Here is a 26293-nt window from a genome sequence, read left to right as displayed (position 1 = left end):
GATAGTAGGGCCAGGTGAGCTCTTGTCTTTATTGGGAGCTCACTTTTGGTGAGTGTGGGAACGTGGGTTTCGTACCCACATTGCAGAACCAGTTTTTAATCTCCTCTGGATCTCAGGCTCCCAGGAGGGTGGTTGTTGCCAGGCTGTCCATCACGGTTCGGTTGTTGCGGGAGCAGAGGCTCCCAGGACTCATTGAAATTCTTTGCCTTCTCTGGCCGTTCCCTCCTGGCAGCTCTGGTCGGTTTTCAGTTGATCCTCAGCTCCTCCCTCTAGGGGGGGAATGCTTTCCTCTCTCTTCCAGCTCGCTCTCTTCTCACCACCCCACCAAAGTCCCTCAGCTCTGGCTGCTCATTGTCCAGAAGAAACATTTTAGGCCCTTACAGCGGCCTCCTAGGGAGCTTTGCTAATTTGGCTGGCTATGTGTGGTGAATGTGCAATTCCATCTCTGTCCTTTTGTGGTCAGGGAATGCAAACCCATTTATTTCAGTCTTACCAGTAGAATAAGCTGCTGCCAAAGTAAAAGGTAAATTATATAATACCTCTGTGAACTAAAGAGAAATGCTTCTGGGATTAATCCCAACAAGAAAAAATTATAAACATCAGCAACATATTCTTGCTATTACAACATTCTCTCTTGGTGTACTGTGCACTGACATGCCGGGTGACTTTGGGCAAGTTGCTTATCCACTCCGGGTGTTGGTTTTCTCCTTAGGAAAATTAGAAGATCGGATTAAATCAGTGATTCTCAGCCCTGGCTATACATTAGAATCATCTGGGGAAGTTTTAAAAACTATGCCTTGGTTGAAGACCAATTAACTAGATCTCTGAGGGTGGAGGCCTGGTATAATTATTTTTTAAAAAGTTGTTCAGGTGATTCTTTTTTTTTTTTTTTTTTGGTATGCGGGCCTCTCACTGTTGTGGTCTCTCCCGTTGCGGAGCACAGGCTCTGGACGCACAGGCTCAGCGGCCATGGCTCACGGGCCCAGCTGCTCCGCGGCATGTGGGATCTTCCCGGACCGGGGCACGAACCCGCGTCCCCTGCATCGGCAGGCGGACTCTCAACCGCTGCGCCACCAGGGAAGCCCAGGTGATTCTTTTTTTAAAAAAAATTAATTAATTTTTTGGGCTGTGTTGGGTCTTCGTTGCTGCTCGCTGCGGGCTTTCTCTAGTTGCTATGAGCGGGGGCTACTGTTCGTTCTGGTATGCAGGCTTCTCATTTTGTTGGCTTCTCTTGTGGAGCACAGGCTCTAGGTGCGCGGGCTTCAGTAGTTGTGGCTCGCGGGCTCTAGAGCACAGGCTCAGTAGTTGTGGCGCACGGACCTAGTTGCTCCGTGACGTGGGATCTTCCTGGACCAGGGCTCGAACCTGTGTCCCCCCCCCTGCATTAGCAGGCGGATTCTTAACCACTGCGCCACCAGGGAAGCCCTGTTCAGGTGATTCTAATGTGCATCCAAGGTTGAGAATCACTGCACTAAACCATATCTAAGGCTATTTCCAACTTTGGCATTCTCTCACTTTGTGATTCAGTTACATAGTTGGAAATTGACTTTATTATATCTACTTGCAGGGGGAGGAGAAATGGATGCTGATTTATTTATTTATTTATTTATCTCTGGCTGCGTTGGCTCTGAGTTGCTGCACGCGGGCTTTCTCTAGTTGCGGTGCGCGGGGGCTACTTTTCGTTGCGTTACGTGGGCTTCTCATCGCGGTGGCTTCTCTTGTTGAGGAGCACGGGATCTAGGCATGCTGGCTTTAGTAGTTGTGGCTCGTGGGCTAAGAGCGCAGGCTCAGTAGTTGTGGCACACGGGCTTAGTTGCTCCACGGCATGTGGGATCTTCCCGGACCAGGGCTCGAACCCGTGTCCCCTGCATTGGCAGGCTTCTTAACCACTGCTCCACCAGGGAAGTCCCGTTGATTGATTTAGAATAGAACATTCTTGAATTTTCTGAGTCAGAGTTGAAGATTACTGATTAGTTCACTCAACTCTTTGCAGACTAGCATCTTAAATCCCGGGATGTGTACAAGTGTCAAAGGATTAGTGAGTTGAAATGGTTAAGTGGCAGCATAAAGCAGAACATTAAGTGCCAAAATAAAAACTCTGAATAAAAAGTGTTGGATACTGTGTGTATGTGTTTTTGCTTATATGTGTACTTCTTTAACAACATATCCTGAGTGCTTACCATGTGTGAATCACTTTACGTGTATTATTTCATTCCTAGAACAATCATGTGAAGTATAATAACTGTCATCCCCAGTTTGCAGAGGAAGAATCTGCAGTACAGAGCAGTGCAGTAATAGAGTTCATAAGTGATCTAGCTAGGATACAGATCTGGGCTATCTGAGGCCAGAGCTTGAGTGTAACCACTGTACTATACTATAGAAACCATGGGAGAGAACCCAGGAGGGGGAGGCCCAGAAGCACTTTTGGGGACGGCCCCATGTCTCTTGTCATTATATCTCTCTATGCTTGTGGGGCATCAGTTGGAGGGAATCCTGGTAGTGGGGGGAGTGTTTGGGAAGAGGCTCCGCTCCAGAGAGGAGCTGATCAATAGAAGCGGGAAGAGTGAGAGCATTGCAGGGCAGCCTGGCCCAGTCCTCCCCCACTCTGGCTTTCGCTTCCAACCGCAGTGAGCCAGCAAAACAGAGGCAGACTGGAAGATGCCTGGTGCCTCACTCGCAAAGCTGGGAAAGAAAGGCAGGGGTTGGCCGGCGTGCCAGAGAATGGTGACAAGCGGATCGTGAAACAGAGGGCAGGGGCTAACGAGGGAGGGTTGGTGTTGGGGGTTTCAGTGGTGAGTCTGTACTGTTAAGATCAGGATGACTCATGGAGAGTGCCAGGCTCATCCTGTATTACCCTCACCCCATTGGTACAACTGCCTGACATTTTCACAACGGTATAGAGGCTGCCAGGACTCTGCGGACATCAGCCCCGCCCTCCTCTCCCACACACTGGCTGTTCCTTTGCCCTAGAGCTGGGCAGAGGACATGGGTGCCTGTATCTGGGGACTCCAGTTGATCTCTCCAGGGTCATCCTCCACCTACTCTTTTTCTGGGCCCTTGTTGCTCACTGTCTAACCTCAGTGTCTACTGTGGTTGAAACTCAGCTCCACCTGCCTTTGGTAGAGGTGGACACTGGCTGCATGAATATCTGGAGAATGACTCTTGAAATTTGAAATCTCTTTCTGCCCACCTCTGCTTACAATTTCCCACTCAGATTATTTTTCTCTTAGAATAAATGAATGCAACTCTATACTCTTTTTGTCCACTCATTTCCCTGTTCTTTTGAGGTGTCTTTCAGATAGCTTTAATTAGCAAGCTCCAAGCTGACTAGCTGGGCCAAGCCTTAGGGCCAGATGCTGCTGAGCTGTTAGGAGTTGGGTGAGGACTGAGGGAGGACATGGTGTGAGTGCAGAAGGCTTCTCATACTGGGAAATCTGGCTGGGCTTCAAGAGGGGGCCGTTGGTGGTGTGGCCAAGTTCCAAATGTTGGCCTGAAGCCAGTGCTCAAAGAAAAGGGGCCCTCAAGACAGTCTAAATGGCTCACTGTGGGAAGTGACCTCACAGTCCTTCTCCCCAAGACGCAAGGGGTTTCCCTGGGATCCTCAAAGACCACAGCGGTCAAGGCGTTTCCCCACTGACTGTCCTCAATCACGTTTATAGTCTTTCTCTCCCAGTTGCTCCCATAGTTCGAACTTTGGTTCCAGCCAGAATTCAGAGGCTAGCAGAAGGATTCCAGTGCTGGAGAGGTGGGTGGGGTGAGAAAGTCCTCATGTATGTTGGGGAGGAAGAGGCTGACCTTGGGACATATGCTCCAAGGCTCTGCTGCCAGATGAGGTATAGGGAGAAGTTAACCCTGCAGTGTGTGTCCTGGAAGTGTCTGCTCCTAAGCTAGAGACAGCAGCTGGGAAATGTGTGATCTGGGGGAGGTGAAAAACAGGGATCCCTGTCAGAGGGGAAGAGGGCTGTTAGAGGGGGAGGGGCTGCCAGACAAGGGCCAAAGTCTTTGCTGGGTCTGGAATCCATCAATGTTTAAAATGTTTTGAAATTATTTTGAAATAGTTGTAGACTCAGAGGAAGCTGCAAAAAAAAATAGTGCGTGAAATCCTGTGTACCCCTTCACCCCGCTTCCCCCAGAGGCGGCATCTTATATAACTGTAGCACAATATCAAAACCAGGACGCTGACATAGGTACAATACTGTTAACTAGCCTACAAGCCTTATTCAAGTTTCCCCAGTTTTTTTTTTAACATGCATTCATTTGTGTGTGTGCATAGTTCTATGCAATCTTATCCCACGGATAGGTTTGATAACCACCACCAAAATCAAGAGACAGAGCTCTTCATCCCCAGGAAGGAACTCCCTATGCTATCCTTTTATATTCACACCTCCACCTCCCCCATCCCTGTACCCCGGCAATCACCAATCTGTTCTTCATCTCCACAGTTTTGTTATATTAGTGGAAACACATAGCATCAGCATTGGTGTTTGTTTTTTTTCTTTTGCCGTGCCGCAGGGCTTGTGGGATCTTAGCTTCCCGACCAGGGATCAGACCCGCGCCCACCGCAGTAAAAGTGCGCGGGGTTCTAACCACTGGACCACCAGGGAATTCCCAGCATTGGTTTTAGTTTAATGAATTCCTGAACTTTGAACTCAAATACAAAAGTTCTCTGGCAGGTTGTTTATTCGAATATTAAGCTTGTTCCATTCTCTGGATTCCTCCGGCTTCTTCATTCCCCCTTAACCTGAAATACTGCTCCCCACTCCAACAATCTGGTTTCATTTCTCCTTTAGGGAAAATCTACACATCTACATTTACTAGGCTGGTCTGGGGCCGGTCTGGGAAAGGGAACCGCCCTCCCTTTCTCGGCTATTTATAGCCAGGCTAATTTTGGGTGGCCTGTCTCTCTCTCTTCTTTCCTGCTCCTTCCTCCTGTGGCGGGTGAGGTGACTTCTCAAATATTTGGGCAGAGGAGGTCAGAAGCAGATTCTTGGCGTCTGATTTCAGCCTCGGATTTAGCAGGAGCCAGTGGAATAGAGATGCAGGGAGGCAAGGATTGCAGGTGCAGAGAGAGAGGCAGCTGGGGCTCTGAAGGCATTTTGACCCCGGTCGGATGTTTGGGCTGAGAGTCAGGAGTCTGGGTTCTATCCTGATTTTACTCCTCTGCAGTCTCCTAGCAGCTCTTCTCCATTGTCTGGGCTCTGAGATAGAAAAGGAATGGAGAGCGCATACCTGGGGGATGATAAAAGTAGGATCTAGGGGCCAGCCTGCTGAATTACCTGGACAGCACCTGTTTAGAGGTGTGCTGGTCCCCTGGAGGGGATGGCCACAAGTGTAGTGTTGCAGAAATGGAGGCCCAAACTTTCAAATGTGTAGAAACTTACACAGGGCAAGGATTGTCCCACTGGGCAGCAGAGTGAGAGCCTATTTAAAAAATTTAAAAAAAAATTTAAGTATAATCCTGGAAAAAGAAGTAAGAGACAAAGGGAACATGGGAAAAGGAATTAGGGAGAACACATATTGGAGCTTTGAAGACAGGGAGGGAGAACAGAGAGTCTTAAGGATATGATAGTGTTTGGGGGGCAAAGGAAATACTAGAGACATTGAGAAATAGTCTAGAAAGATTCCAAGTGACAGAGACAAGAAGGGGGATAAAAACAGAGCTGGGGATGAGACAAAACCAGAGGGTGAGAGAGAGAAGGGAGAAAAATGGAAAGATGGGTATACCCAAGACCAACACCCAGTAAGAAAGAGAACCAGGAACGGGATGTGGCAGCAAGTGAGGTTCCAGTTGTGTCAAATTATTTCCTATCTCTCTTCTTGGCCCCATTTCTGGATTAGAGTTATAAATAGCACAGTTGGAAAATGTCCTCCCCCTCTTTGCCTTTGTCTCAGCCTGGGGGGAAGGGAGAGGCAGAGGGGCAAGTCCCTGTGCACATCCCTGGGAAGCCCCACCCCGATCCTGCCTGGGCCAGCGCAGGACCCTGTCCCCTCCAATCCCTTCCCCTTTGGAGGGTAGGAAATGTACGGTTCTGGGAAGGATCTGGAAGCCAGAGACATCTTTCCCATCTCTCTCCCTCTTGGGGCCAATCTCTCACATTTTTGGCCTTCTTTGACAGTCCATGCTTTCCCCCCAGCTTAATTTCCTCTTCCTATATCACCCTCAGTCTTTTCCTTGTTTTCTCCCTTCATTCTGTCCTTGTTGATCAAACTCTTACCCTTCCTTCTCAATCTCTTTTCTCTTTCAGTTTTCTTTCTACCTGCCTCCTTTGTTCCCCTCCCCAGGCCTGCTGAGTTTTTCTTTCTTCTCGCCTCTCTTTTCCTCTGCTTCTCTGAACGCTGACGATGTATGTGTCTAGCAGAGCCGTCGCCAAGGCCGGACTCTGAGAGGTGGGATGGGATGGGGTGGGAAATGGTTTGGTTCAAACAGCAGGAGAGGTGCTCTGTGTGTCCATGAGGAGAAGGTAGCATTAAGGGACCACTCCGGACTCATCTGCATCTTTCTCTCTGCATTCCTCTTTTCCCAGACTGCCCTTGAGCCTCATCCACTTCCCATCTCTTACCCGTCCCGCCCCCCGCCGCTCCTCTTTTTCGGCGCCTTTCTATCCGTATTTCTCACTCCCTCCCCGTTCCCAGACGCCGCCTCCACCGCTCGCGGGCTGGGGCAGGAGTCGGGGGAAAGGGAGAGCGCTGGCGGGGGCGGCGCCCGAGGTGGGGTGGGGCTGGGAGGGTTCCCACCCGGAGCCACCCTCCTGGGCATCCCTCTGCGACTCCGGCGGCCTCCACCTGCAGCGAGGCCGAGGGGCGGGGCGAGGGCGGGGCCGGGGCGGTACCCGTGGGAGCGGAGGCGGGAGCCGGAGTGGACCAGAGGTTGCGGCCGCTGCAGTTATCCTGGCTGGTGCTGGGGCGGCGGAGCGGCGGGAGAGGGGTGGCGAGGCGGAAGACTGCGAGACCCCCTGAAGGACCAGCGAGACTCGGAGACCAGAGACCCGCCTCGGGATACTTGGGACTCGGGGCGCGAGCGGATTTCCTTGCGCTCTCCCGGAGCGCGCGCGGGGGTCGCCCCATGGCAGGGACTCCGGGCCGCGATCCATGGGGGGCCCCTGGCATTTGTTACCTTCTTGGCTCCCTGCTTGCCGGACTGCTCTTCCCAGGGGCTGTCGCCTTCAATCTGGACGTGATGGGCGCCCTGCGCAAGGAGGGCGAGCCAGGGAGCCTCTTTGGCTTCTCTGTGGCTCTGCATCGGCAGTTGCAGCCCGGACCCCAAAGCTGGTGAGTCACCACACCCGCGCAGAATCCCCGTGCCCGAGCCACAGGTGCCCCCCCGGCCCGCCCCATCTCTCAATCTTCCAACCCCATCAAGACTCAGGCTGTCTACAGATAACCCACACCCCAGCCTGGAGCCTTGCCTGTCTTGGGTCTGAGACCCAGCATCTTGCTTTGGGGATAAGTTGGAGAACAAGGTCCTTGTCTTGGCTGCGAGCTGTCTCCTTTCACCTTTCACCCCAACTTGCATTCTTGCTCCAGTCCCAGGGCTTGTGGCTCCCCTCCTTCCAGGGGCTGAACTCCCTCAGGGAGGGAGATTGAGCATTTGGCCTCTGCTTAGGTCAGGAGGAGAGGGAAAGGACAGAGATGCTGAAGGTGCCGTGAAGGGATGGAGGGTAGACTCCAGAAATAACTTCCTGCCAGGCCATTGCCATGGGATGGAAAGAGAGCATCAGGACACTGGGCTGCCGCTTCTGTGGCTCAGGACCACAGGAAGGCTGGGAGAGGACCTGGGAGGGTCTGGCAGTCTGAACTATGTGGTTTGGTGATAGAGGGTGGCAGACAACAGAGCCTCCAAAGTTGTAGCAGCAGCAGCAGCAGTGAGAGAGATCCAGGAAGGATGCTGGCCAGGCTGTTCCCCTTCCTCCTCCTCAGGAAATTTCCAGCTCCAGGAATCTCAGCAGTGGGGAGAGGCAGGGAGAGTGAGGGGCAGAGGACAATTCTGGTTATTTTCTAATCAGTTCGGGACCCGTAGGAGAAAGACACACTTATGGGGCCTGTGACTGTCATGCTTCCTGTACTATTGGCCCCAGCTCCTTATACGATTTTAAAAAGACAGGCAGGAAGGGGAAGAAAGCGGCCCACCCCTTCCTGCCTGGGGACTTTTCTCTCCTAGGCCAGTGCCTAAGCCACACTAAGTGTCCATTACTGGGATCAGTGCTGTCCACTGGGACTATCTTCTCCCCACTGCTATTGGCCTGGGGGCAGAGCGTAGGGACAAGAGCTCATTTCTCTCCCCTGCTCAGGGAGGAGGGGCTCGCTCTGATTCTTCTTCCATTATCCCTGTCATCAGGGAGCAGGGTCAAGCAGTCCCCCAAACTTTGGGAGCAATGGAAAGCTACCGACTTCATCTCTTCTTCAGCCTTCTATCTGCTTCCTCCCTCATCTCTGTCTCCCTCCCTCCCCCCTCCCCCCATGTGCTAGAGTTCTAGGACTGGAGGCCTTTTTAGGACATGCTGAGCTCTCTGAGCTATTTCCAGGCAAATTCTAGGTTATTTTTAATAGCTTGGTCTCTTGTCATTTCCCCCTCGTCTCTGATGGTGGCCCCTGAGCCAAACTGGGGGCCTTCTCAGAGGGGCCTGACCGCCTCACCCTGCTCTTGTCCCAGCAGGGGGCGCTCTGCTGTCTGGTGGCCTGTGAGAGGCCAGATACCTCGCTTTGGGGTTGCAGGTCACCTTCCCCAGCACTCGCTGATCGAAAGACATCACCAAGTTTGATGTCCTTCAATCTGGCCCCGGATGAGACTTTGAAGTGTAACCTTCTTTGCTCTGTGGTTTCAGCCTCATTTATTTCCATCAACCGTAATACCATCAAGTGTACTACCATATAGAGCTGTTGTGAGCATTGAAAGAGTTGTTAACACGTGTAAGACGCTGAGAATAGTGCGAGGCCCACAGTGGGTGCTATGAAAGTGTTGGTACCTTTTTTCTTGTATGGTGATCCACAGAGCTGGAGCGTAGCTTTAGTGCCTTCCAGCGAGCCTGGATCCAAAGGCTTGGCTGGAGCACCCCCCGGGCTGAGCCAACCTTTCAGGCCAAGCACCCTCCCCAGAGGGCCACCCAGATTGAGAGAGTCAGAGTGGGCTGGACTTGGGTTGGGGCCTGGAGCGAACGGGGAATTGCGAAGTGCAGAGGTACTGGGCTACTCCTTCACCTCCACTTAGCCAGGCTCCCAGGGAGTCCTTTGCTCCTAGCTGCCTTTCTCTCTGCAGTGGCTGTATCTGTGGATACTGTTCTGTCCAGAGGCCTGGGGTGGCTGGGGACCATGGGATGAAGCCAGGAGGGAGTGTGTGGCTGGGGCAGAGGTGGAGGGACTGGAGAGGCTGTGTGTGGGAACTCTTGTTCCAGGTGGGATGGTCTGGTCATAGCTATGCACTCAGCTTCTTTCCTCCATTTGGACCCCTCCCCTCCTTTCTACTCCCTACTCATGACCTCCAGGGGAGATGTGAGCATTAAACACGACCGTTAGCTTCTCCTGGTGCTTAGTTATGCGCTGACCAGCTGAGACACTGCGTGTCTCTGTGAGCCTACATAATGTGTGGGTCCAGGTGTCCTCCATATGGACACCTCCTAGGGGGCAAATGCAAAGATGAATGAGGCAGCCCCAGTCCACCAAGGGCTCCCCATCTCTGTGTTTGGAGGTGGGAGCACCATGGACGTGTCTGAAGGTTGGCCATGCCACCTAGCTTCTTTTTCTGCTTGGGTACCCTCCTCTCCTCATCCCTGTCTTCCTTTTCGGAAGGTGGCCAGTCATTGGGTGGAAAAGGCATGGATATTGGAATTAGGCATGTGTGGGTTTGAATTCCAGCATCCAACTAATGTCTCTGAGTGAGTTTCCTCATCTGAAAGAGAAGCAAAGAATCCTCACATAGGATTGTTGTGCAGGTTAAATGAGATAATGCAGGTAACATGCCTAGCCTGGTGCCCGGCACCTAGTAGAGAGTCATAAACGTTAATTCCTCATATCCCTGGCATCTGGCCTAGGGCCTGACCTATAGTAGGTGCTGAATAAATATTACTTCCTTGTATCACCAGTGCCTGACACAGGGCTTGGCAGATGGTAGGTTCTCAATAAATAGTTGTTAACGAATGCCCAGTGTATGCTCTCTTCCCTGACACTCCCCATCCCCCTCTCTCGTGACATTGGCTCTGACACGGGGTGACAGCTGCTAAGAGACGAGGAGGAGCTGTGGGAAGGGAGAATGGCTCTGTGCCCCATCAGAACTGGCACAGTGCCCCACAGATGCCTGTCTGCAGTATTGCCCCACACAGTTTTGGGCCTTGCGCCCCAGCGAGGGCGATGGAGGAAAAGAGCCGGGAAGAGAGGCCTCGAGGTTTGTCTTGCTGACGCTTTTGAGTCTTCTTCTGCGAAGAGAAGATCCTTGTAGCCAGCTGGGTGCCAATCACCTCACGTCTCTCTCTCCTTCACTCCTGGCCTGGGGGTCCTCCCCAGGGGACCCAGGCAACCTCCATTGCCAGCACAGTCCTCCCCTGGGGAAGAAGCCTTGGCTGTGATCATGGAAAATTGTCCTGCCAAGAAAGTTGTAGCTGGGAAAGCGTCTGAGGGGGAGGTAGGAGAGCAGGCTGGGCCGGGGTGGGGCGGGGGGAGGAATGGGGAAAATCATGGACAGGGGGAGCAGAAGGAAGGATGGGGTAGGGGATTCAGGATGTATGGGGAGAACGGGGCTAGGATTGGAGACAGAAAGAGAAACTTGCCCCTACCTCCATGCCAGCCGGCGTGACTGATAGAATCCTGGGCTGGCACGGTTGCTGGGCGGTGCGTCTTTGACAGATCCCCGAGGAGAGGGTGAGGGAGGCGGACCCATATCTCGTCTCTTGCTTGGCCCCCCAAGGCTGGTCCCTGGTCCACCTCATGGTGCTGTTACTTTTGCTCCCAGCATTTTTGGCATTTCTTGGAAGGTTTCAACTGAACTGTGGTTGGGGAGGAGGGCAGAGCTTGGGGATGGGGCCAGGGAGTGGGGGGTAGGAAGGGCTGGCCAGGAACAGGTGCTGGGAACAGGCGGTTCTTTCAAACCAGCAGTGCTGGCCAGGCTGCTTGGGTGGCGTGTGTGTGTGTGTGTGTGTGTGTGTGTGTGTGTGTGTGTGTATCTACTATGTATGTGGTTCTTCATCCAGATGGTATGTGCATGCGTAATGTGATGATTGCACGGCCAAGTGTGTTAATTTGCCCGTATCAGGACATGGGAAAACCGGCTTTTGGCCCTTTGCCTTAGTCCTTCAACACTCTGCCTGGTACCGAGGAGTTGGGCCTGGGCAGCTCTGGGGAGGTGGCCACCAACTCCTGCCGCTGCCCCACCGTGCAGGCTGCTGGTGGGCGCTCCCCAGGCCCTGGCCCTGCCTGGGCAGCAGGCGAATCGTACTGGAGGCCTCTTCGCTTGCCCCCTGAGCCTGGAAGAGACTGACTGCTACAGAGTGGACATCGACCGGGGAGGTGAGGGCCCTGTGGGGGTGGGGTGGGGGGCACAGGAGGAGGGGAGGGGAGGACTTGGCTTCCTCTTTCCTCCCCTAATTCCCAGTGTCCCGCCTCCAGCTGACGTGCAGAAGGAGAGTAAGGAGAACCAGTGGTTGGGAGTCAGTGTTCAGAGCCAGGGACCTGGGGGCAAGATTGTTGTGAGTACCATATCTTTTTTTTGTTGACTTTTAATGTTTACTATTTTTATTGAAAAAGGTCATGAAAATTAATTTTTAAAAAGAAGGAAAAACAGTTTGACTCTGTAACGGTAATATAATTGCAGTGGGTACCACTTCTTGTGACTTATGCAAGGGTGGTGTGTGTGTGTGTGTGTGTGTGTGTGTGTGTGTGTGTGTGTATGGTGTGTGCATATGCACAGATGTGCTTACAGAACTCAGGTTGGCAATATGGTATGATGGTCCGCTTCTGAGGACCTCAGAGAGATACAAAAAGGTGTAAGACATGGTCCCTGTCCTTATAAATTAAAAAATATCTAACCGTTCTTCCATCCACTGATTTGTCAAACTTACTGAGAACCTTTTATACATCAGGCATTGTGCTAGTTACTGAGAGAGGACGTGTAAACTCAGGGAAAAGCCTGGTTCTCAGTTAGCCTCCTGCATAGTTCCAGAGATTCTCATTCTCTCTCTCTGTGTTATCACTAACGTGCACAAACAATAAGTCCCTATGGGGCAGAATATGGTTAATGCTAAGTGAGTGGTATGGTCCCCAGTCTATACAAGTTCAAGGGAGGAGTGGAGAGCAAAGACTCCTGCAGGTGGGGTGATTTGAGCCAGGATTTCCAGAATAAGCAACACTTGGAGAGTGGAGAAGGGAGGGAGTTCTTTGCAGACAAGGTGGCGGTGCTTAGAAAGGTTCAGAGGCAGTACCAAGCTGGGCATGTTGGGGGTAGTCCCATCTGGTGGGATCGAGGAGACACGAGTTCTGGGTGCTGGCTTAGTTGTGCTGTGGGTGCCCGGGCAGAATGTACAACAGCGTTTCTTCCTGCCAGGGTGAAGAAGTGGGTGCAGAGAGGATAGGGCAGGGGATTATATATATACCTGCCTTACACTGGGCTGGGGGGCGGTGCCCGAGTGATGCTGGCAGATGTGTCTGTGTGTGTGCGCGCGCCTGTACGCACCTGCGTGCGTGCACCCGTGTGCAAGTGAACCAGTGTCTGCCAAACGTCTGCACAGGGCAGTGTGGCTCGAGCAGGGTCCTGGCCCTCACAGTGGAATGACCCCCTCTCCTTTTCTCCCACAGACCTGTGCACACCGATACGAGGCGCGGCAGCGTGTGGACCAGACACTGGAGACGAGGGACGTGATTGGTCGCTGCTTTGTGCTAAGCCAGGATCTGGCCGTCCGCGATGAGCTGGATGGCGGGGAGTGGAAGTTCTGTGAGGGACGCCCCCAGGGCCACGAGCAATTTGGGTTCTGCCAGCAGGGCACGGCTGCTGCCTTCTCCCCCGACAGCCACTACCTCCTCTTTGGGGCCCCAGGAACCTATAACTGGAAGGGTGAGTGACTCCCTGGGGAGGGGAGAAGGGAACCAAAATGTCCAGTACCTCAGAGAGGGGGTTGGGGGCAGCATGTGGCCAAGCACGCCCACATGTTCACTGCCGTGGAGCCCTGGGGCCCTGCCACGCTTCTCACCACAGCCATGCCAGCACGCACACGAACGGGGCCATCGCCTCTCCTCCGCATGGCCGAGAGTTCCGCAACATGCTGGCATGAGCTCCCACATGCCCAGCCGGGGCCCGCATGCTCCAACACACCAGCCCACACCTCATCACTCCCATTCCCATCTCCGCACGCTGCCGCTGGCCGGGCTGACACTCGGTGAGTGTGATGCCAAGTCTGGGGGACCCCAGGCAGCTTGGGCCGGGAGGGGGTGGAGATAGGGCTGGAAAGGAGAGGAGGGGCTTCCCTGGGTGCCTGTCTAACTAGCGCCCGGCCTGCGGGTGCTCCGTGCTCCCTGCCCTGGGCACTAACAGGTCTGTCCTTGCAGGCACGGCCAGGGTGGAGCTCTGTGTGCAGGGCTCAGCGGACCTGGCACATCTGGACGACGGGCCCTACGAGGCGGGGGGTGAGAAGGAGCAGGACCCCCGCCTCATCCCTGTCCCTGCCAACAGCTACTTTGGTAGGGACCCCTCCCCGGCCCGGAGCCGCTCTAACCCTCTGCTTCTCTCTCTTGTCCTCTCTCTCCATGCTCCCATCCTTCCGTCTCTGTCTCTGTCCCTCACTCTGTCTCTGTCTCTGATTCTTATCTCTCTGGTCTGTTTGTCTCTCTCGTATTCTTTCTCCACTTCTTCCTCTTTCTGTCTGCCTCTGTCTCCCCACTCTGTGGCCCCTCCTCTGGATGTCCCTCCCCTGGTGTCTCCCCTGCCCCACCCCCCGCAGGGTTGCTCTTTGTGACCAACATTGATAGCTCAGACCCTGACCAGCTGGTGTATAAAACTTTGGACCCTGCTGACCGGCTCCCAGGACCAGCCGGAGACTTGGCCCTGAATAGCTACTTAGGTTTGTAAGCGCCCCTCCACGTCCTCCTGGGCCCTGGGGGCTTGGCCTGGCCTCCCCACCTCTCCTGCCCTGCCCCCCAACACGTACCCAGAGAAACACCCACTGGGCCCAGGTTACAGACAAGAGCTGAGCGCAGTAACCAGGCCCAAGGAGAAGAGGCCCCAGGGGTGAAGCCTCGGGGCTGTGAACGGGGGTCTCCATGGAGGAAGATCCAGATGGGCTGAGGCTGTACTAGGAAGGAAGGAGGCTAGGCCTCTGGGGGACTTTCTCTGAGGGATGGATGGTGGGCATGTGCAGAGAAAGGTCCAGCTGTGTTGGTAAGTCCCTCTCCTTTCTCATCCGCGTCCTTCTGCAGAAGAGGAGGAAACGAGGCCTGGGAGAAGCTTGCGTGAATCAAACTCTTCCCCATCTCCCCCCCGTTTCTTCCTCTCCCGTCCGTGTGAAGTCTTCCTCTTCCTGCCAGGATGGTGGGCGTAGGGGGCAAAGAAGGTGCATTGGGTGGGATGGGGGTCTCCTGGGTGTGCAGAGAGGAGAGCAGTTCCAGGGAATCATATGGGGGCGCCCTGGCCCAGCTCCTGCCGGTGCCTCAGCCCCCAGCCCAGCGGCCTGGCCTTCTCAGCCATTGCCTTTCTCCTTCCTCCCCAGTCCCTGAGGCCGACCTCATCGCGCTTCTCGTGCCAGACCTTCGTCTCTGGGTGGGGAGGGCTTCCGGGCCTCTGGAGGGGAAGAGGAGTGGTCCAGCTGTGGTGGCGATGCCTCAGAGGGCACCTCTCCCTGTTAGGGAGGGGCAGGGTGGGAGGAGCTGTGACCTACCCTGGCTGGGAGTCTGGTGGGGACAGCTCACTGGTGAGTCGCCCCCATCCAGGTTTCTCCATCGACTCGGGGAAGAGTCTGGTGCGAGCAGAGGAGCTGAGCTTTGTGGCAGGGGCCCCCCGTGCCAACCACAAGGGTGCTGTGGTCATTCTGCGCAAAGACAGCGCCAGTCGCCTGGTGCCTGAAGTTATGCTGTCCGGGGAGCGCCTGACCTCTGGCTTTGGCTACTCGCTGGCGGTGGCTGACCTTAACAATGACGGGTGAGAGTGGGCTGAGGCGGGGGGAGCCTGGGGGCGGCTGGGTCTAGGAGGGGTGAGGGGCCTCTGGCCTCTCCTCCTGACTCCACTGGCTGTCTCTCTCTCTCCATAGCTGGACAGATCTGGTAGTGGGTGCCCCCTACTTCTTTGAGCGCCAAGAAGAACTGGGGGGTGCCGTGTATGTGTACATGAACCAGGGGGGTCACTGGGCTGGGGTCTCCCCTCTCCGGCTCTGCGGCTCTCCTGACTCCATGTTTGGGATCAGTCTGGCTGTCCTGGGGGACCTCAACCAAGATGGCTTCCCAGGTGTGACTGGGGACAGGGAAGGCTGGGGAAGGGGGGGAGGGAAGGGGGAGGGGCAGGGGTGCAGAAGTGCCTCTGAGGTCAAGGGGAAGGTCTTCTGAGGGCTCAGGGAGAGGAGCAACCTGGGCTCCTGCCTGAGCTTTACCATTTACCAGCTTTGTGACCTTGGGCAAGGACCCTTTCTGAGCTAGTGATGCCTGCAGAGAGTAGCTGAAAGGATTAAAAATGCCATGTGTAAGGTGCCCAGGACTTAGTAGCCTCTCAATAAAATAGAAAACACAGGGTATGGAACTGAGTGACTGAGGGAAAGTAGGGGCCTGGACCTCAGGCCTCCCACCCTCAGCCCCCACGTCTGATTGCCTTCCTCCCACTCCTGCAGACCTTGCTGTAGGGGCTCCCTTCGACGGGGATGGGAAAGTCTTTATCTACCACGGGAGCAGCCTGGGGCTTGTCGTCAAACCTTCCCAGGTGAGGGGAGTGGTGGGGATGAGGGGATGGGTGTCTGGGGGACCCAGGGGGCACAGCAGCAGAGGGCGGGGGAGGCAGGGGCTGGGGTGTGATGGGTGGGGAGGCTGATGGTCTGGTCCCCCAGGTGCTGGAGGGCGAGGCTGTGGGCATAAGGAGCTTTGGTTACTCTCTGTCGGGCGGCCTGGATGTGGATGGGAACCGCTACCCGGACCTGCTGGTGGGCTCCCTGGCCGACACTGCCGTGCTCTTCAGGTGAGCCGTCCTCCTCTGCTGGCCTCCCCCTCCCCAAGGCCCAGCCGCTCTGCAGTGCCAGATCTGCCGCCTCCCCTCTTTCCCAGCCTCATGTTCTCATGTCTCCTGTGCCCTGGACTCCCCCTTCCCCAGGGCCAGGCCTGTCCTCCACGTCTCCCACGAGGTCTCTATTCTTCCAAGAAGCATCGACCTAGAACAGCCCAACTGCGCCAGTGGCCACTCGGTCTGGTGAGGCGAGGTCCGAGGGGAGGGTGGAGGGGAGCCTCAAGGGTCCAGTTCTCCCCTGTCTACCCAGTTTGGGGCTGGGGCTGGGGCGGGAGTGGGCAGGGTTGGGGTGTGGCTCGGGCCTGTCAGCCTTGTCTTCGTCCCCGCAGCATGGACCTCAGGGTCTGTTTCAGCTACATTGCATCGCCCAGCAGCTACAGCCCCGCTGTGGGTGAGTGAGGCCCCTCCACGCTCACCCCGTTGGGTGTCAGGGTGGGTCACTCCGGGGTGCAGAGAAGGGCCCATTGGAGCTGCTCTGCAGCTCACCCGCCCCTCCTCTCCCACCTGCCACAGCCCTGGAGTACACGTTAGACGGGGACACGGACCGGAGGCTCCGGGGACAGGTGCCCCGTGTAACCTTCCTGAGCCGTGGCCCAGATGACCCCAAGCACCAGGCCTCGGGCACCGTGTGGCTGAAACACCAGCATGACCGAGTCTGTGGAGACACTATGCTTCAGCTCCAGGTGGACGCTGACCCCTTGGCCTCTGAGGGCCATTGTCATCGCATCGTCTCTTTTCCTGGCTTCCTCTCATCTTCTTCCCAAACACACTCACACCTCAGTCTAAGATCTCGACTTTTGGGAAGGCTCCCTTTCGGGCCTCTCTTTTTTTTTTTTTTTTTTTTTTCGGGCCTCTCTTTTACCTGCCGTTTTCTTGCATCTCCTGTCAAGTTCTATACGCCCTGGAGATGGCCACGGCAGGTTCCGTCTTCTCGTCTGGTCCCCGAAGCCCTAAATCCTGGCTGTCTTCCCTTCTCCACCCCAGTTGCTCTCCCCCCGCTAGCCCAGTTCTCCACCTCTCTCCTTCGTCTCCCTGAGCCTCTTTCCAGGATCTGTCCTAGGTCTGGCTGGGGCTTTGGGCAGGGCTGGGGTCTGGGGGTTGTTCTTGCATTCACGTCTATCTTTTCCCTTCCCCAGGAGAATGTCAAAGACAAGCTTCGGGCCATCGTGGTGACTCTGTCCTATAGTCTCCAGACCCCTCGGCTCCGGCGACAGGCTCCTGCCCAGGGGCTGCCCCCCGTGGCCCCCATCCTCAATGCCCACCAGCCCAGCACCCAGCGGACAGAGGTGAGCATGCGTTCTGGTTTAGCCCAGGAAAAGAAGCTGGGAGGGACAGGGATCGTGAATCCCTCGCCAGTGACATTCATGGCTTGCAAAATTCTTTCATGCTACCCCAGTTGTTTCTCATATCTCTAGATGCTGTAACAGGCGGGCCACAGATGTAAAATGGCCCACATTATCACGCGTTCCTAGTCAGAGGGAACAGGCAGTCATTCAGGGGCCCAGGGTGCTGGGGGTCTGCCGTGTTCAAATGTGGCCTCCAAGGTCCTTAGGTCACCTCTATCCCATCAGTTGGAGGGGGGCGGGGACTTCCTTGTATGGGTCTTACGGCCAGTCTGGAAGTGATGCTCTTTACTTCTCTTCACGTTCTAAGTCTGGGACTTAGTTACATGCAAGAAAGGCCAAGGAAATGCGGCCTCGCTGTGGACTAGCCTGCTGCTCTCTACCACGGCATCGTAATACTCCCATCATTTTACTGATGAGGACACAGCTCAGAGCGGTTAGGTGACCAGCTGGGTGTCACACAGCTAGGAAGCAGCAGATCTGCGGGTTGAACTCAGGTTGTTTATTCCCGTGATCCTCTACCCCGCCATACGCCTTGGCGATACATGCACCCCCTGGGAATGACCCCCTCTTCAAATCTCCCCCCAGATCCACTTTCTGAAGCAAGGCTGTGGTGAAGACAAGGTGTGTCAGAGCAACCTGCAGCTGGTCCACGCCCGGTTCTGCACCCGTGTCAGCGACACGGAGTTTCAGCCTCTGCCCATGTGAGGGGGAGCGAGGGAGCAGGTGGGGTGGGAAGGCAGGAGATCAAGGGACGGAAGGAAGTCCCCTTGGGAGGGCCAGCAGGAGCGGGGGCTGAGCCTGCAGGGAGAGGGTGGAAGGTGGAAGGTGGAGAGAACCTGCTGAGAGCTCAGAAGTTCGCAGGATGAGGGCAGTGAGGGGCCCACAGGGGCTCCTCTGGCAGGGAGTGACAAGCCTTCACCATATAAAAAAAATTATACAGTTCACACACATCTCACTGTTAAGTCTTCACAACCCCATGGAGCAGGAAATATTACTAGTCCCACTTTAGAGATGGAGAACGGAGGCCTAGAGAGGTTAAGTTACTTGCCCGAGGTCAGTAAGTGCTGGAGCTGGGGCCAGAAACAAAAGGTCCCCTGACTCCCAGTCTTGACTCTCTTGAGTCTGAGGCTTGGACCAGTGTGTGCGGAGATTCGGGAGAGCCAGGGTGGGAGGAGAGGTTCGGGGAGTGGGGGCAGGCAGCATGCACTGGCGGGGGAAGGAGGAAGGGAGAGGCGGGGGCAGGTGTTCCGGTCTTAGAGTGAGTGGGATCTGACCCCCCAGGGATGCGGATGGGACGACAGCCCTGTTTGCACTGAGTGGGCAGCCAGTCATCGGCCTGGAGCTGAAGGTCACCAATCTGCCTTCGGACCCAGCCCAGCCCCAGGCTAATGGGGATGACGCCCATGAAGCCCAGCTCCTGGTCACCCTCCCTGCCTCTCTGCACTATTCAGGAGTCCGGGCCCTGGACCCTGCGGTGAGGGCCCGGGGCAGGGCAGGGGTGGGGTCTTGGGGGCTCCAGTAACCCAAGCTGATCTCTCCTTCTCTCCCCACTCCAGGAGAAGCCGCTGTGCCTGTCCAATGAGAACGCCTCCCATGTTGAGTGTGAGCTGGGGAACCCCATGAAGAGAGGTGCCCAGGTCGGCATATCTGCCCTTATCCCTATCCGAGTGGCTCTCTCACCCCTGACCCCTCCTCAAGCCCCTCGCCCTCCCGGACTCTAATCTTGCTCCACCCTTTGCCTAGGCCACCTTCTACCTCATCCTTAGCACCTCAGGGATCACCATTGAGACCACAGAGCTGGAGGTGGAGCTGCTGTTGGCCACGTAAGGCTGGCGGGGCAGGGTGGGTGAGGGTGGGGGCAGTGGCTTGAAGTCCACCTAGAAAGGGCTCTGCTGTCCTCACCTGATCCCTTGGGGCGGTGCCTGTGCCCGCCACCCACGCCTACCCCTGCCACACTCCAGGATCAGCGAGCAGGAGCTGCGGCCGGTCTCTGCCCGAGCCCGTGTCTTCATCGAGCTGCCGCTGTCCATCACGGGGTAAGCCCTGTCCAGGGGGGCACCTCCGCCAGAGGGGTGGGCATTGTTACCCCCAGACCCAGGCCTGGGCTCTGCCTCACCTGGCCTGACCCTCCTGACCCTCCATCAGGCCCCAGGCCTCCTCAGCCCCTGTTTTGACCCCTCCTCACCAGGGTGGCCATTCCCCAGCAGCTCTTCTTCTCTGGTGTGGTGCGGGGCGAGAGCGCCATGCAGTCTGAGCGGGACGTGGGCAGCAAGGTCAAGTATGAGGTTACGGTAAGTGGCCCGGTGAGGTCCCTCCCTTCTTGGCACAGAGGAGAAGCTGAGACATGTCCCGAGGGCTGTGGCTTTTCTCCCATCTGGCGCCTGGTTCGAGGCCTCCCCCAGTTCCTGGGCCTTGGCCGTGTGCAGGTGTTTGTGTTGAGGGCTCAGTTGACCATTTCCTGCTCATTCCTGACTGGACATCTCACCTGCTGGTCTGGGGAGGCCATGAGGGCCCAGGGGCCTCTGCTGGTGGATGGGGACAGGGGGGGAGGGCTGATGTCTCTCCCTAGAACCCTGCCCTTGCTTGGCTGGGGCCTCCCCGCATTTCCCGGGGACATCTCCAGGTTTTCCTGGGTTTGGGGTGGGCAGAGAATGGTGCCTGGATCTAGGATCCTGAGTCTTTGTTGAAGCTATGCTTCCTGAGGCTTCCCCGCAGCCCTGTCCCCTCCATCTCTGGGGATTTAGAACCTGTCCTTTGCACTCTCTTGTGCCCACAGGTCTCCAACCAAGGCCAGTCACTCAAGACCCTGGGCTCGGCCTTCCTCAACATCATGTGGCCCCACGAGATTGCCAACGGGAAGTGGCTGCTGTACCCCATGCGGGTGGAGCTGGAGGGCGGGCAGGGGCCGGGGACGAGGGGACTCTGTTCCCCCAGGCCCAACGTCCTCCACCTGGTGAGGCTTAGGCGAGGTGGGTGGGGCTGCAGAAGCAGGGTGGGGCGTGGTCAGACTTTGGGAAGGATGCCATGGGGCTGGGGGTCTGCGGCCGGTCGGGGGCCAGGAGGAGGGTGCTGGGGAGGAGGTGCCACCTGTCCCTCACTGGGCCCCCTCCCCACCTCAGGATGTGGACAGCAGGGACAGGAGGCGGCGGGAGCTGGGGCAGCCGGAGCCACGGGAGCCTCACGAGCAGCCGGAGCCCAGCACGTCCTGGTGGCCAGTGTCCTCTGCTGAGAAGAAGAAAAACGTCACCCTGGTGAGGGCGGGGCACACGTGGCCCAGGCAGGATGGGGTGGGGCACGTGGTATGACAGAGGATGGCGGGGGGAGGGGAGGGCAGGGAGCTTCAGGGTGCCGGGTGGCCTGTCAATAGCTGTGATGGTCACAGACACCGGGGGCAAGGTGACAGGGCACTTCACATCACACCTGTGAAGCAGCTGCCGCCGCCGCCGCTCCCCCACGCCCACCAGGTGTTCACTCCAGAGCAGGGCACTTACCATAGCCCGTTACCCACACGGTTGATTCTCCCTGCGTGTGTATGAAAGGTCACATTTTATAGGGGGTGGTTTGAGCCATCTCTGAGATCTGTTTGTTATTCTTTTGAATTCTTTTAGGCCAGAAAGTCAGTTTGCATAAGGAAACCTGCTTGATTTTCACAATGTCAAAAAACACTTGAAGGTTTTAAAAGTTCTAATAATTGAATCGATAGTATATTTATGTGATTCATTAAGCCTATCCTTTTCGAGCCCTTTTGCCTCCCCGTTTCCTCCTTGTTTCACGCGGTTTTGTTCCTGGCGGGGCTCACTAGCGGATTAGCGCAGACTCTGTGTACTCGTCCCTTTTAGGATGGCGCTGGCAGTGAGAGTGGGGGGGGGCACAGATCGGGGGGTGCTTGGCCTGGTGGCAGAAGGTGAATCCCAGGTGCGGAAAGGATGGGCAATAGAGGCAAAAAGAGGCAAAGAGACCTTGGCAGGGGGAGGCAGCAGTTGGGCCAGCTCTGGTGGCATCTGTCTGGGAGGAAGTTCCGCTGCCACAGCCCATCCTTCCTGGGGGCCCTCAGCTTCCCTGCTCCCCTGAGAGCATGGTGGAAAGCAAATGAAGTCACCTCAGGGGTGGTATGAGCTTGTGTAACTGCTGTTTCCCCGTTACATGGATAGTCCTGCTTTCTCCAGGTGAATGATTTCTTCTGAAAGGCCACCCTTTTTGCTAAGAACTTTGAAATGGATTCTTTTACTTAAAATGACTTTTAGACAAATTGACCAAGGATTCTTGAATTGCTTGAAAGTGGCCATTCTTCTGTATAGGCAGCGTGATGGATAGAACATTAATTTTTAGGCAAATGGGCCATTAGGTGGGATTGGGCCAAATGGATTTAGGTCAGGCGTGGAAGGAGAAGGGCCTAAGTCCCCTGTCCCCCCAGCAGCTCCGGGCATCCTCCTGCTCATTCAGTGAGTTTGGGCTTCACGGAGGAGCGCAGCTTTGCCCACTCTGGACCTGGGTTCAAGTATCCGTGCCACCTCTTTCCAGCTTTGCTAGCTGTGTGACCTGAGGCAGGTCACCTGGCCTCTTTGAACTTTAATTTCCTAGTTTGAAAAATGGGGATGATAATAATATGCACCTTGCAGGACAGTTGTGAATTTAAATGAGATAAGTACCTTGCAGATAGATGCTCAATATATGGGACTGTCATTAGGTAACATGAGCATCTACTGGGGAAGATACTCTTCCTGCTGCTGTCAAGAGACCTCCTCCCTGCTCCCCATGCATTTCAAAGCCAAATAGCCCAGATTTGGGGTAGGCTGCTCTTTTGGACCACAGGGTTAGTTTGGGAAGACTTCTTGGAGGAGGGGAGTTTGAAGCCAGGTAAGGAAAATGGGAGAGATATTGAATGAAGAGCCAGGGGAAAATGGGGGCTCATGGAGGGATGGAGGGAAGGCTCTGGGCAGACAGTGTCTGTGTGACCACGTTTGTGAGGGTGCTGGGGCCAAGCAGCTCAGAGCCCTGCGGGTCCTGGTCCACAGGACTGCACCCGGGGCACGGCCAGCTGCGTGGTGTTCAGCTGCCCTCTCTACAGCTTTGACCGTGCAGCTGTGCTGCATGTCTGGGGCCGCCTCTGGAACAGCACCTTCCTGGAGGTGAGAGTCAGGCTGGGGCGCTGGGCTGGGCATCCTCTTCCCCAACCCCCGCCCTGGGGCTCACTTCTCCTTCTTCCTCCTTCCTGTCCAAATGCAGCACACTCTCAACCCAAGACAGGCAGAAACACCCTCCGTGTTGGGCACCATTCCGTTTACAACTTCAGGAGCTCGGGGGAGGTGGGGGCGTGGGGGCATTTAGGAGGAGGGTCTCCTTCCCTGCTCCCTTAGGAGTACTCAGCTGTGAAGTCCCTGGAAGTGATTGTTCAAGCCAACATCACCGTGAAGTCCTCCATCAAGAACTTGCTGCTCAGAGATGCCTCCACAGTGGTGAGCTGCTGGGCTGGGGGCATGAAGCAGGGGAAGCTCTTCTGTCCCGTTGCTCCAGCCCTTGTTCCCTTAACCCTTTGCTCCCCAGATCCCAGTGATGGTATACCTGGACCCCGTGGCTGTGGTGGCAGAAGGAGTCCCCTGGTGGGCCATCCTTCTGGCTGTACTGGCCGGGCTGCTGGTGCTGGCGCTGCTGGTGCTGCTGATGTGGAAGGTGAGGCTTGGGGAGGGTGATGCCGCTGGGAGCAGGGCTCCCCTGTCAGGCAGGTGGCCTTTCATGGTGTGGTTCTCTCACCCAGTCTCCCATTTATTCAGCAAATCTGCATTGAGCACTTACCCTGCGTGTACCAGGGTCTCTATCAGGCCCTGGATGTTTCAGAGATAAGTCAGATGTAGATCCTGTTCTCAGGGGTTTTATAGTCTAGTTGGGGAGGGGAGTAGTCCAGGACGAGGCAGTGGACTGAGTCAAGAAAGTGCAGTGGGAGCTCAGGTGAGGGAAAGCTTGAGAGCAGGTGGCCCTGGAGCTGCGCCTTAGAAGGTGGGGTGGTAGGATCTGGATGTGGGGAGAGGGATGGGTGGGTGTGGGCCTTTCAGGACTATGAGGGGCAAACCATGGAGGCAGGGAAGTGTGGTCTGAATTAACTAGAGCATGGTGGGTAAGGCTGGGAAGGAAACTGTGGCCAAGAAAGCCAAGCAGTGTGGAGAACTGCCTGCAGGGGACTGTTGCCAGGACTGAACTCGGAACCTCCACATACCAGGCTCTACCTGGAGCCATTCTCATACACACAGAGTGTAGCCAGAATCACGTGTGCGCCTGGGGCTCCACATTAAAAGCCCGTTCATGCGCGTGTCAGTACAGAGAATCACGTCCATCACCAGCAGTCATCCCCTGAACCACATGCCACATCTGGGCCATGTGGAGCCATGCATGCCCTTGGGGCCTCCCCAGGACCAAGCACACCCTCTGGCAAATGTGAGTCATCAGTGGACCAGGCCTCTGGGCATCCAGACTGTTGGGGACCTTGCCATTCTTAGGGGGGATTGATGCCTCCGAGAAACTGGCTCCAGAATCTCTGCTTCCTGCTCCCGTGGAAGGGGGACAAGGCAGAGGTAGAGGCGCCCATCCTTCCTCAGTCTTCCCATCCTCCACCTCTTCTGCTCCCTTCCTCCCTTACGTCCCAGTGTGGCTTCTTCCATCGGGACAGCCAGAGCTCATCTTTCCCCACCAACTTCCACCGGGCCCGTCTGGCCGTGCAGCCCTCAGCTGCGGAAGCTGGGGGTCCAGGGACCGTGGGGTAATTGTTGTGTGTGAGCATGTGTGTGCGCGCGTGTGTGTGCGTGTGTGGGTATGTATGTGAGTGTGGGTCGAGCTCCCAGCATTCAGGGTACCAGGAATGTGCAGGGTGTAGAAAGGAGATTGCATGAGGGTGGTGTGAGTTCCAGGAACTGAGGGGAGGTGGTTGTCAGGGTGAGGCCCTAAGGGTGAGTGTGCACGGCCTGGGGCACGCACAAGGGTTGGGTGGGCTCCTGGGGTTGTGAGCATGTGGGGAGTGCAGGAAGGTGCCGTGCATGTCTTTTCTGTGGGCATGAGTGTGCAGAGACACATGTGCAAGGAGGTGCCGTGCAGTCCAGCATGTAGGAGTCCTGGAAGTCCTGAGTGTGAGTGTGCAAGGGGCACATTTCTGTCTTGGTAGGTAAGGGCCAGCATGTTCATGACTTAGCGAGGGGCCAGGCTACCGTATTCATAGAGGAGAGGGCCCGCCCTAAGGGCGATGCTGCCCAGTACACAGGGGTTGTGCGTAGGAGGCTTGGGAGGAATCATTCTGGAGTTTGCGGGGCTCTAGGAAGCCATGTTTTCCCTCTGCTCTTGTTTGTGTTCTAGGGGATGCTACTGGGTCTCTTAAAAATCTTGGGGGTGTGGAAACCTTTGGGGTCAGCAGTCCTGATGTTCTACCTTCAACCCCCTCTTTCAGGCACCAAGGGAGATGTCCTTGGTCCTGCACCTCAGGCCCCTCCTGGTCTTTCTCTTGCTGTCAGTGAGAACCTGGGGACCCAGCACTGATGATGGTGGCACCTGTGAGGGCTGCTTCCTGCACGAGCTGCTGCCCAGCCAGCCCCTTTCTGCTGCTGTCGGTTCTTTCTGTCCCAGGGATGGTGGAGGCAGGAGGCTGGGCTGTGCTGGGCATCTGCTCCAGGGACCTCAGCCCCGCAGCCTGCTCATGTCTGGTCTGCTGTTCTTCCAGATGGGATTCTTCAAGCGGGCGCGGTACCCCGAAGCCACTGTGCCCCAGTACCACGCGGTGAAGATCCCACGGGAAGACCGGCAACAGTTCAAGGAAGAGAAGACGGGCACCATCCTGAGGAATAACTGGGGCGGCCCCCGGGGCGGAGGGCCCGATGCACACCCCATCCTGGCTGCGGATGGGCACCCGGAGCCGGGCTCCGATGGGCACCCTGTGCCAGGCACTGCCTAGCCTCCTCCTTCCCAGCCTGGCCCATGGGTCCCCTGCACCCCTTCCCCAGAGATGGCTCCTAGGGATGAAGGGGGCAGGCTGGGTTGCCGGTGTCCCATCAGGATGTGGCAGGATCTGTTTTCTCAGGGGCACAGACCTCTCTCCCCGTGAGGACCACACCCACCCCCCCCAAACCTCCCCTTAGGATGCTGTGAGATGAGAGGGGGTAAATCAGGGATGGGTGAGGAGGGCAGTGGTGTCCTGATGCAAAAGTGGGGAGAAGGGACCCTAATCCTTCCCTCTCCCATTCACCCTGTATAATGAGACCCCGAGGACCTATCTCCCTGAAAGTGCCTTAAGCCCAGAGGGTGGGGAGGAGGTTATGTCGCTGACTCAGGGGCTCTTCCCTCCCTGGCTTCCCCTCTCCTCTGACCTTAGTTTGCTGCATCCATCAGTGGGTTTTGTCTATTTATTAAAAACGATGTGAGGACGAAGCCTCTGGCTTCTTTGCTGAGTGCTGCAGGGTCTCCAGAGAGGACTGGTTCTCTCTGCATCCCCACAGCCCAGGACAAAGGTGGTGGTTGGAGGGAGCGCAGGGCGCCTGGCAGGGATACTGGTGACTTTTGTGACCAGGTCCTGGGGGCACGTGGGTGTGGTCTCAGAAGTGGGGGGAATGCGGGGAAGGGACAGGGAGCTGTCCTAGGGGTAGTGGGCAAAAACTGGGAGACCCAGTCGAGGAATTTGCAGTTAGGGATATGACAGGGTGTAACTGTTTCCTCCCCGTAGTCAGGGTGGGAATAGAGCTTTCTCACTGCACAAGGAAGGGTTGAAGTTAGAGAAGGAGAGGGGCTCCCCGCGGAGAGG

The 26293-nt window shown here is 56.1% G+C and overlaps 1 protein-coding gene across 8 annotated transcripts; it reads left to right on the top strand.

Annotated features, from left to right (window-relative positions):
* Window positions 1-58: 58 nt before the first annotated feature.
* On the top strand, window positions 59-25920 carry ITGA7 (integrin subunit alpha 7). Of its 8 annotated transcripts, none has more exons than XM_033436098.2 (26): window positions 6928-7269; window positions 11366-11493; window positions 11593-11672; window positions 12778-13033; window positions 13525-13656; window positions 14902-15109; window positions 15219-15284; window positions 15372-15412; window positions 15789-15877; window positions 16002-16129; window positions 16262-16357; window positions 16504-16565; window positions 16688-16857; window positions 17311-17460; window positions 18106-18221; window positions 18802-18994; window positions 19077-19157; window positions 19264-19343; window positions 19482-19556; window positions 19709-19811; window positions 20297-20473; window positions 20640-20771; window positions 22536-22649; window positions 22878-22976; window positions 23065-23190; window positions 25220-25920. In XM_033436098.2, exons 1-26 carry the CDS (start codon window positions 7064-7066, stop codon window positions 25448-25450), a joined length of 3339 nt encoding a protein of 1112 aa, XP_033291989.1. In that variant the 5' UTR covers window positions 6928-7063; the 3' UTR covers window positions 25451-25920. The 8 variants fall into 8 exon arrangements, with proteins under 8 accessions (XP_049551010.1, XP_004274250.1, XP_004274249.1 ...); XM_033436106.2 differs by adding an exon at window positions 13917-14036 and having other exon boundaries at window positions 15219-15412; XM_049695053.1 differs by lacking the exon at window positions 6928-7269 and adding an exon at window positions 59-1087 and having other exon boundaries at window positions 15219-15412.
* Window positions 25921-26293: the final 373 nt, after the last annotated feature.

The sequence above is a fragment of the Orcinus orca genome, chromosome 11 (genome assembly GCF_937001465.1).
Source record: "Orcinus orca chromosome 11, mOrcOrc1.1, whole genome shotgun sequence".
NCBI classification, from domain to species: domain Eukaryota; kingdom Metazoa; phylum Chordata; class Mammalia; order Artiodactyla; family Delphinidae; genus Orcinus; species Orcinus orca.
This window is presented reverse-complemented; position numbering and strand designations above follow the sequence as displayed.